At 37.9% G+C, this 12044-nt stretch overlaps 1 protein-coding gene across 6 annotated transcripts in view; it reads right to left on the bottom strand.

The window, feature by feature from the left end:
• sbno2b (strawberry notch homolog 2b) overlaps positions 1–12044 on the bottom strand; it is a 69211-nt gene that overhangs the window by 36728 nt on the left and 20439 nt on the right. For 3 of the 6 annotated variants that reach the window (XM_067597363.1, XM_067597364.1, XM_067597367.1), the window contains exons 4-5: positions 8055–8126; positions 6039–6162 (exon numbers count right to left, since the gene is read on the bottom strand). In XM_067597363.1, the coding sequence (XP_067453464.1) occupies positions 6039–6162; positions 8055–8126 (196 nt within the window). Of the gene's footprint in view, positions 1–6038; positions 6163–6813; positions 6943–8054; positions 8127–12044 lie in introns of those variants that run through there. The other 3 variants (XM_067597365.1, XM_067597366.1, XM_067597369.1) reach the window with 2 other exon arrangements.

Genomic DNA, 12044 nt, shown 5'->3' with positions numbered 1-12044 from the left:
TAACAACACAAGACTTCATTGATATATACTAGTATACATACTAGCAGAGACTGTTATTGTTTAGATTTTAGTGATGCTGATTCAATGTCCAATTCTGAAAATTGATCCCAGTTCTCATCGACACCTGATACTATCTTTCTTATTGTATCACTGATGTCTTTTGTGAGTGCTAGCGTATTGTAAACACCACACATGTGCACTGATGCCACGAGTAGCTCGCAATGTAAACGGAAGTGCAGTCGGTCTAAACTTCACTTTCAATAATGTTTTTAACAAACTGGGTTTTTTATGGATAAGGTGGAGCACACACTCCCCACGGAAAATAGTGCACCTGTTAACAACCCTTCAAATTAACCATTAACTTCCCCTTTCAAACTAGGCCATCCATATGACGGCAGAGCTTCTTATAAGGAAGTAACTGAGAAAAACCACTTGATTTTTATCTTGACTGACTAGCCACAAGAAATAAGTCAAGAAAAACAAGATAATCTTCTATGACAACAAAATACAACCTCAAAACACCTTTCACTTTATCAAAATTTCCTTCTCTTTTTTCTCCCCCTTCAAGTGGCTTCATGACACATTTTGGGTCATTTAAAAGCTTATATCAACTGGACATTTCTAGATATGTTGTGCATATATTTTCTTGTAATTCAGCATGACATATTTAGTATCTTTGGAAGCCATGGGACTAGTGGTTGCTGAATTATACTTGTCTGCAAAAACTAAGAGTGTAATGAGGGATCAGTTATAGGGTCAGTGGAGTTGCAAAGTTTCATATGTAAATGCATGCACAAGTGGAATCAGTGGACCTCATGGCCCATATAGGGCAAGTGAAGGGATTCCAATTTTACAAAAAGCAAAGCTGGAAAGGGATGCACACAACAATTTAATGCAAATGAACTCTTCCTAGAAGTGCACTGTGCACAGTAGAATACATGTGTGTAATAATGAGAGAAACAGCACAGAGAAAGCACAAGTGTGTGGCAAGAGACTAAGACCGTAAATGTGCCTAAATATGCCTTATTGCATGTATATGTGTATGTACATGTACAGTATGAGTATATAAACAATATAGTATGTGTGTTAATGTGCGTGCTTGAAGAGTGCTGTTCACTCTTTGAGGTTAGCCAGAGTGGTTAGTGAATGAGTTCTAGTGTTTTTGTCTTCCAGTAAGTCTTGTTTTCATTCTTATGCTCTGCATAAAACTTTGCATACTTTTGATTCACCAATGACCCAATATAAGCTTAGGCAGGTGTGCACGTGTCACTGTGGTGCAAAGTGTATAATTCTCCTTCAAACCCCAGGGAATGACTTTAAGATTCAGCGTCTTTTAAAGCACAGTGCTCGTGTCTTTTGATGGTATTGATGATAAAGCATTTTTTCTAGTTTATTTAGTTTAGTTTTGGGGATATCAGGGTTCATTTTAATTAAGATAAAAGAAGCCACTAACTGCCATTAATTCTTGTATAGATCTGAGATTATTGTAGATCAGTAAATATAATAAAATCTCAGTTTGGTTTCGTCAAAGTTTCCACAGTTTATCTTAATTTTATTGTGCCCAAGCTGAGTGTTTTGATAGTACTTTATTTTACAAGTCCAGAGTTCCCCAGTAACTCCCAAGAAAGAATTTAATGTGGAACTGTTGTTTCTTTGGAAGTTTCCTGGAAAGAACCATCTAATTTGGCGCTAACATATCAAATGATTGATCACTGTAAGTACAAAGCCTTTCATAAAAGGCATTGTCTAGATCTATTTAATCTCTTCAATATAAATATCTAATAACTTAAAAGACAAATAAAATACTAGTTAGTAAATATGAATAGAATAATTGCCTACACAAAATACTTGCAACATTATTTACTACTTTATGATCCATTAGATTTCAGTGGAAGTGTTTATTATGAAATGTATTATGATATTTTTTAAAGCCATTGCAGTGCAATATAATGGCTCTATTAGGTACATTAGAAACATCCGTATGTGTGTGGTAAACATATTACTATAATGGTGGTAACCATATTTAGAAAGCCTACATTAAATAAATGTTCAAAGCATATCAAAAATGTGAGACATCAATTTTATCCACATCATTGTACAGTTGCCATGTATTCCATTTCAGTTGTTTGCTAGTGATATACAGTAATTGTCAGATAATCTAAGAAAGATACTGACTCTCAAAGGGGAGTCTATTCATTCTAATACAAACAAACATTCGACTCTAGTTTTCCAGTTACCAGCAATCTAGACACAGACATCCTGTCTGCATGCTGCAACACTGTGCCTTCGTACAATATGAGGATATTCCAACTGAGCTCTGTTGAAGTGCATAAACAAACTATCACACTGTGGGAAACTGTGCAAACCAAGAGAGATTTCACTAATGACTCTACAGTTGTAACTGAAACTGGCTGGAGGTAAACATGGCAGTCAGTCACCTGACAGCTAAAACAATCACGATCAATGATTCCACACAGTCACACTTGCCTAAATTTCTTGTGTACTGTCACGGTTCAACAGTACAAAGAAAAGAAGAAGTCTTGCTTTATGGCTGTGGATGAATAGGGGAAAAATTGGGTAGGGTCAGTATGCTGTGGTGATGGAAGAAAAAAAAAATGGAGGATGAAAAGTGGTGGACTAGTCATGATGACCCCGTGACTTACATTTTCTCTGCATGCCTCACATGGCAGGGAGTGTCCAAAACCAGGAAGAACAGCTGAGAAAGCACAACACAAGCCCTCTCTCTCTCTCTCACACAAACACACACACACACACACACACACACACATACACACACACACACAAACACACCATAACATTCCCTGTCTCCAATGCCGAGAAACCAAACCTACTTCTCATGAGTGCACCAATGACGAAGTAGCCAGTTTAATCTAAAACACATAAAAAAGACAACCGTCGGGGCATACTGTTCTAAATATGTAGAAAGACAAATAGATCCAACGTGATCGTGAGACCCCTCGTAATTACTTGTAAGGAAGACATAGTCAGACACGCTGACACAGGCTAATGGAAAAGTAGGGAAACCCCACATGAATCACAAAATCCATGCCAGTACAGTGATGCATGTGATGAGGAAGATACATCGCTCTCCTTTATAAAAGCCTTCATGCATATCCTTTGTTCGTGAAATCCCCCCAGCTTAAACCGCTACACAAAATATTTTCATACCTTCTAAAAGTCTTCTTATATTCCACAGAACCATCACACTCATCCACACACCTGGCCACAAACATGAAGTGAAACTCTTGTACGTAGTTTTTTTCTGTCTACTTGTGTTTCCCTTTAAATGTTGATAATTGTCAACTATATTTTAATAGAGACTAATACTTGGATTACCACTACTAAGGGGTAGTGCAAATAATACTGCATATACAGACAAGTCTAATAAAGCTTCAAAATAGACATCAAAAGCTAACAATGGACTAATATTAACTGAGAATGACCTACGTTTTTAAATGTGTTTAAAAGTGACTGCCGGTGTATTCAAACCAGAATCTTTTACTTTGTTCTTGCAAGTGTTCCTGTGCCAGCTACATAATGATGTGCACCTCTAAGGACCTAACTTAATTTGGCAAAACTTTGCTGAACATATAATGGAAAAGTTACACACACCAAGGGTTGTAGTGATGTGCTGATCACTGGAAGAAGCCTTGATAGTAGGAAAAAAGTGTCGCACACTCTGGCTCAATAGGCATTTCTCCTTTATTCAGATGACATTTCAGCCCTTCTTCAAGATGAACAATCATAGTAGGACCCTGGCACTGGTATGTTTTACATGCCACACCTTAGTAACACATCTGATCGTGATTAGATAATCATGTTCCACCATAACTGTAAGGGTGTTGTTTTTTTTAGTGTTTTCTGTAATGTACCTCTATTTATTGGATATTTAGATAAGGTTGTTTCTGGTATTCTGGTATTTAACTTTTTCTGTATATCTATTAGAAATCTATTCAAAATAAATGTATCTGTAACATATTTGAATATACTTAACCGAAAAAATTGGATGTAAAATTTAAATCTCTATATGTGGTATGAAACATATTGGTTTTTGTCACGTTTATTTAAAGAAAATTTAATGGCTGCAGTTTCTGTCACTGTTTGTTAAAAGTTTTGATTCGCTTAAGGCCTCTTGATTGCTTTTCCTCACCCTTATGGTGGAACATGATTATCTAATCACCATTAGATGTGTTACCAAGGTGTGGCATATATAACATACCAGTGCCTGGGTCCTACTATGATTGTTCATCTTGAAGAAGGCCTGAGGGCTGCCATCTGAATGAAAGAGAAATGCATATGGAGCAAGAGTGTGTGACACTTTTGTCCTACTCTCAAAACCTTGTTTAACATCAAATAGTCTTTAGCTTTCATCAGACCTCTAGGCTATAAGACTAACTTCCAGAGAAACAAAAAAACTCAACTGAGTCCCTGTACACAGCTGCTGAAATTGACTCATTTATTGTATTTTGTTTTTAAGTGGTTTATTTCATATATTTGATTCTCTTGTGCATTACAATTAACTAAATTACACTGCAGTCCTGCTGCATCAGATACATGCAATAATATTGCATTAAAAATATATACATTTTAAGGCTAAATTCTTGCTCCCCATTCAGTGGGTTTCATTATTCAGCTATTAAGTGTTTTTTGAAAAGAAAAGAAATATCTAGCCTTGCGGATAGGAGTATTTTGGGTTTTATCTGCTTGGGTTTTGATAAATTTCTTACCGAGATGCTGCTCTGAGAATGTTTTGTGGGGGTGCTCAAACACTTAAAAAAAAAAACTTAAAACTTGCCTTTTCAGAAACAATGCCCCTTTTACTTTGGATAATAAATAATTTAGTAGTTAATTTATGTTTGTATACTTAAAACTTACCCTTGCTCTTTGAACAATAAATACAAGATCATATATTCTGAATGTGTGTGGACATGAAATCTAGGTCATTAGCATCTGTATTATTCAGTGAAAAGATTTTAAAAAACGTATAATCAAGTTAAGAAATGCCTTTTTCCTTGCCAGTGCTGTTGCACCTTATCCTGTCCTTAACATCATTAACATTTACTGCTTTGGCCTTAAGTTGAACCAAGAAAAAAATCCTGATAGCTATACCTTTTCTACTGTCAGACAGGCTAATCATGTGGAGAATAACGCCAGTCTGCTTGGTAACCCATGATTGCCCTTCTTCAAAACTCATCATCTTAGCACATTGTGTTTTAATATGGTTCCATAATGGCACTCAATCTATTCAGCCCAAATAGGCTTCAGATTAGAAACTCACTGGTCTGTGTCAGAACAATTGGCTTACTAAAAGAGACTGGCAGGACTGACACAAAAGCACAAAGAAATAGAAAATGCAAATGATGGATTGTAACCATATTCAACTGGAGTGTTGGGTTAAATATGTGAGCGAAGAGATGGTTGCATGTTTACTTCACTCTCCACATGTAAGCATTTCCCATACTGAAAAATGAATATCCTAGTCTCATTATTATATCCCCAGGGTGGGGATAATAATCCCAGAAACACTCAAATAGGTCACAAAAGCTTGAAAATACTTTTTCAGAACTTTCTTACATCTCTAAATCACACAGCAGCATATCCTTTTCTGGACACAATTCCAAGCATGATGGAGAATTACAAAGAGTTTCCAGGGGAGGATGCTTTGTGGAAGTGTAGAGGAATGCAAAATTACAGTGTCTTATTAATGACATGCCTTGACAGGAATGAGGTAGGTAGTATTGCAGTCTAGACAACACTAGGCTTTAATCAGGTTGCTCTATGGTACATTAAGCGGACAGAAGACAGGATGAAAGAAGTGGGTGGGAGGCAAGGTCCTTCCCTCTAATAGTCAAGTAAAAGAGAAAGGGACATGCGGTACCAGAAAGAGAGACTTGAGAATGAAAACTATAATGCATCTAACTTTGTTTGAGTAAGTATGTCTTCATACTGGCTCTTATAGACATTATAATTTATCAATATGACCATGCCAACACATCACAAAGACTTGTGAAACCAACCTGGGAGAAATCGCCATTCCTAGGAAGGTTGAAGCTGGAAAAGTCCACATCAGAGAATCCCGAGTACATGTCCATGGGGACATCCGGAGTGGTGGTGGTAGTGCTGCTGTTCAAGTGGTATTGCCTGAAGGAGAGAGAGAAGTTAAGTTTGTTTAACCAGTATTTATCCAAGTAAAACTGATGCATGCTGTTTTTTTAACACTGATGTACTTAGCCCACATAGAGTTTATACCTTAGAAATTCACACCTTAGAGCTGCCAAGTACAATCACAGCCTATTACCACTACTGTGCAATAAGCAGCTCAGCTAGAGGAACAACTGGAGCACTGAAAAGCGTCCCAAACTTAAGTCATCAAGTGTTATAATCAGAACAGAGGGTGATGTTTTCTGAAGATGGTGATCTAACACTGTAATACTCAAATAATATGACCCAACAACATAATACTGAGTTAGCACATGACCTTAACGGGAGAAAACACTTTCAGTTTCGTTTATAGAATCAAAGGTGAGTGAAGTAGAGCTTTATGTTATGTCAAGGCGTATAAAAATGAATAACTGTTACTAAATCCAGGTGTTCAAAGTCAAATAAGTAGCAGTGTCAACTGTTGAAGATACAAGAAAGATAATATGAACACAAATCTTAGGTCAGACAGACAGAGAGAAGTTGAGGTTTAAATAAGGCAAGGAAGAGAAAGAGAGAGAGAGACACACACACACACACACGCACACAAACACACGCAGGAGTCTACAGAAAGTCACGGAGAACAATATATACTTGCTTTGAAGATCTACGGTCCAGCTTTCCTTAATACCAAGCATTGTCCTTTTGCCAAATGTTAATATCCGACACAAGTCTGAAGACCTCGATAGACATAACCTATGATATTTTCAGTTTCTTGTTGAGTGGAAGTCACCATAATGTAACAACCCACTATGCTAATAGTGTTGGACGAACACTCAAAACAAAAGTAAAACTAAACAATGACAAGGTGGAACTGCAACAGTGCCGTCCCATGTTCTTCTCATCCAATCATGTGCCAGGGCTCAGGCTCAGAGGGATTGAGCTTGGCCAAAGCTATTCACAGGATTTGGCTCTGTGTCCTCAACCACGGGCCAGAGATCAGGGAGAATGATTGATTTAAGTTCAAAACACACCAAGAGGATGAAAGGGCAACCCCAAGCCAGTGAGTAGAGGCCAGTGTATGAAAGATGGTTCCTGTGATTTTTTTTGTGTTGAATATCCCTGCCTAATATGCAGCAGAATTTAATATTTAATCATGTCTATGTTCAAATGTTATATCATGAGTATCTGTTTACGAAATTCCTGATACCTCTTTTAGATAAACACAAACACCAAAGGGTTGAAATGTAAACAGCACTTTCTACTTTTTAAACAAGTGCTGATCATTGATGCACAGATGGTCAAAAATCACAGACCTTTTGTGATATTGCTATTGATCCTTTTCCACAATCAAGCAACTAAGAAATGAAATTCTACCAGAAATCTTAGTGTACACATTGGAAAAAAACAGATTAGCTATTATAATCATGAGTGATGAACAAATATGAGAAAAAAAAGATCATGAGATCATACGACTGAAGAATCGGTTTTAATTCTCAGTAAGATCATAGCTCTGTGAATGGTAACAATCACCCACACTGGAAATCCCCTTCCTGGCCCTTTAGCCAACAGTGATATGACAGTGATATTATTACAGTAGAAGTCTTGGCAGGCCAGCATCAGCTGCTTTCCAACAACACAAAGCTGGTTAAAGGCTCTCAGCCAAAGCAGCTGATTGACTTACTGTTTGTGTAGATGTACCTACAGGCAAGGGTGTAACTTTGGTTTGAGACGTAGGGAGGACGCAATAAAACAGGGGGGCTGTAGGTCCTCCTATTTCCTGCATTTCTACATGTATTTAGGGACTACAGTAACGTATAACCTACCTGCAACGCCTTCCTGTCATTATCAATGAACCAAATGACCTAACCCTTTATACAGCACATATAACCTACCTGTGACTCAGTGCTGCTTCTTCCTGCCTCGCCCTCTCTGTCTTCCATAGGAGCCTCCACCTCATCTGACCTCTGATACAAAAGCAGAGTCGAGTTACTCTCTTGAGCTTGTGGTGTTTGAGTCTAACGCTAAAGTTAACTAGCAGCAAGAGAAACTCTTTTACTGTTTTACAACCATCTTAAATATTTAGCTTGTCAAATCACTTTTCCCCCCCTTTGGAAATATGTGACAGGCTGGTGACTACTTTGCTCACCAGCCAACATTAGTAATAGTAAAAGTCACCTAGCAAGAGTGTATCAATGTTGGCTCATGGATGTATTATAAGAGCTGGATACTGGACCTGAAACAGCACCCATTCAGTCCAATAAGAATTGCTCGGCTGGTGTACACGCCCAAAAAAGTTTCTAGCTTCCAGGTTCGCTTCCGTATTCAGTGCTGACCACTGAATATGCGCAGTGGTGTTTCCCCTGCTGGCCCCGCCCACAAGTTCCCACTCAGCCCATAGACTTTATGATGTGTTGATGATGTCACAGATTTTTAAATCCCTTTTCTCTGCTCGAGGAAAGTTTTATGAATATAAAACCTCAATGGGTCAAAAATTCATAATAGAAAGTCAACAGACATTTTACAGACATTTCTTTTACAATGGTGGTCTATGGGGAAAATGCTTTTTGGGCTGCAGGGGGATTTTTCACTGCAATACTGTGAGTGACCACTGGAAAAAAATTGGCTGCAAGGCTGAGTGGCGGGGCTTTATCCAGCTCTTATAATACATCCATGTGTTGGCTCAGTCAATGTTAGCCTAACACCAACAGAGAGGAGAAAGGAGGGGGAGGATGGGGAATTAGAAGGGGGACTGGGAGCTTGAGTGGGAGCTGTTTCCGCTTGGCCCTAGTGCATGCAGTATCTCCTGTTTTTTTAGTTTTTTTGTTTTTTTTAATCTTAGTTAGTTTTCGGACTGTAAAAAGTGGAAGGGTCCAATGCTTCCTTCTGAAAAAGTGCACACCACAAACCTCCACCCGCACCCTCAGATCTGCCAGCAGCTTGCTCCTCTGGGGCCCAAATGCTAAGTTCCGCACCATGGGGGATCAAGCCTTCTGCTCTGCTGCACCACGCTTGTGGAACCGCCTTCGTAACCATCTGAGGGTGGCACAGACCCTAGTGTCTTTTCTAACAACCTCTCTATTCAGGAAGGATTTTTCATCTCAACACCTACTATTTTCTTTATGTGTGTTCTATGTTATTAATAAAACTTTGAGTTTCACTATGAATGAAAAGTGCTGTACAAATTCAATGTATTATTAATATTATTGTTACATGTAGCCTTCCAATACTAAGCCTGAAGCTGTGTACAGATCATCATTTGAACCTTGTTTTTGTTTTATAATCTCTTATTTGAGGCTGAAATATACTGAACATGCATATAACAATTTTTTATTCAGTTAGACTCGACTCCAATCAGTGGAGTTTACACAGTTACACTGCGGTTTTTTTAATTACCTATTTCCTGACAGACAGTCTACATCATTTTCTCACGACTTAAAATTAGGAACTTGAAGTGTCAGAACTGCTGTATCTTCCCAACATGTGGTTCAGTAAAAAAGTTTTATGTTGCAACAGTTCATCGGGAGTGCTGATCTTCAAAACACTATTCAAGCCAATGTAATTTCTACAAGTTGAACCCCAAAAGCAACTTGGCAACATTCTTGACAATAACAATAACAGCTACACTGCAATGTTATTAGCATGAATAATGCATACATTTAGGACGTGGAACAGAGCACAGATTTACTTGGTTAGATTTCCTTTGAGTGACTGTATAGACAAAGTCACAACCTATTGAAGCAAAATTTCACCCAATGTGCTGGTTGAAAGAGTAAAAGCAAGAGCACTAACAGTATTCACCAGTTAGAAAAAACATGAGAATGAACCCCCTTTATGCAACAAACAGCATGTTGCAATGCATTTCTGTCAGTTTTAAGAATTAAATGCTTTTTAAAAAGGTAGTGGACTAATACATTTTATACACTATGCATTTTTAAGTTTTAGTCCAACTTGCAAAAAATGTTTGTTAATTAAAAAGGAAAGGAAACATAATCCCTTCAGCAAGATAAGCAACAGCGCAATGCTTCTTCCATAGAAAAACAAGGGCGTTCTTCAGAGTTTACTGAACAACTATTCAGTAAACAATTACACCCAACTACCCCCAATTCCTTGGAAGGACTCTTCCTTAAACCAGCACAATCATAAAATGTGTCTCTCATGCTATCAACAATCAGCAATAAGTGAACTTTGAGTCAGAGAGCCTGGCTGCAGGCAATATCAACTGTAAGGCAGATAGGGTAAACAGTATGTTTAATTGTGCAGTGTCAAAAAGCTGACTTACTGCATCAAAATGAAACTGGTAAAACCGGGAGGCTCTGATCAACTAATCTCAATGAAATGTGGCTTACAGTAAGGAAAGAGTGTTTAGATACAGGCAATGCAATATATTACCTATTACAGAGTTGTGTTAACCTTAAATGCTGCACAGTCTGTCTGACCCTTTAGATTAATAATTTACGAGTTTGTCACAGACAATAAGAAACAAACACAACATAAAAATAGAAGCAGGAACAGTGGTCTGTTTCTGATTTTACTGCTGTAAACAAACACCAAGACTCAGCTGTGTGGGAGAGACCTAACCACATACTACCAAACTCTTACTGCTGTTTGCTGAAAAGATTGTTTACTTTTTTTAATCTTCTCTCTTTAAATTGTTTGTAAAAATGAATAAGAGAACAACAAGGAAATCCAACATTTTTCAGGTAGTTCATTAATATAATGATCAGTGCATAGCTTTTTACAGCATTATACCTTTTTTTGGTGTACAGTGTGATCTGCAAGTAGCTGAACACTGACACGCTTTTCATTGTTTTGGCCGCGTTACTTCAGCACACAGTTGAAGTACAATGATGCTTAACATAATGCCGAGATAACCAAGATGTTTTTAGAGCAACAGTGCAATGTTTTTGACTACAGGTGCATCACAATAAGTCACTTGAATCCGAACAAACATGTGTATCACTTGCTGAGGACCAGACTTAGGCCAAAATGTCCAAAAAACACACAAAACAAACATGCAGATGGCTGCAGTACAAGGCTGGTGGAGAATCACCAGAGACAGTACTAGTCATGTGGTGATGTTTAGCAGCTGTAGACTTCAGTTGATGTTGAAGCTTAAATCTAACATTAACACTATGCCAGACAGGTGTTGATTCAACTCAGCAGTAAAGTCCAACACTGTAAGTGGTGTTGCTGTACTGGATCGCATTATCTTGTAAGGTGTTTTTGTTTGTCCACAGCTAAACGCATTTCTATTAATCTGTATTATACTGCACTGTGTTGTATGGTTATTTTGGCCATTGCCTGTTGATGGGCTTTAAAGCCACAATCTAATCTGAATATCAAGTGACATCATGTGAGGCCCCACAAAAAAGCTGAGAAATTGTCTTTCAGTCATTCATTCATCAGTGTTTCACACTAAACATAACTAAATCCCAAATGACACAGATGGAGCCTCTTTGACACCATCTCCACAAAAATGAAATAATATGAATATAATGATCCATTTTTATGATTACTTTCAGAAGAAAGGTAGTATTTACAGCTCAGCTAGTGTATTGGACTGCATTATTAAGTTGGTGTTATGGCGTCAATGCCCTGAAAACTCCAGTGTTATGACGTAGAATAAATCTGTTCCTGTTGTGCTAACACTACATAGTCAGTGTCTCAGTGACATTTTTATCACTACTCATAAGAATAGTTTCTGCTGTGCAGGGGAAAGAGCATGTCAGACAGTGCCTCAATCTGTGAAAGCACAGCACTGGTCCATTCACATTTTCTCCTCACTGTTATCATGTGATCTAGTCAACTCTTCTGATTGTTCTGAATAACCATGTGAGCAGACAACGGAGGGCTTTCAAGTTCAATCAATTACATCCCAACTG

This window comes from Thunnus thynnus, chromosome 8 (assembly GCF_963924715.1).
Source record: "Thunnus thynnus chromosome 8, fThuThy2.1, whole genome shotgun sequence".
NCBI lineage: Eukaryota > Metazoa > Chordata > Actinopteri > Scombriformes > Scombridae > Thunnus > Thunnus thynnus.
This window is presented reverse-complemented; position numbering and strand designations above follow the sequence as displayed.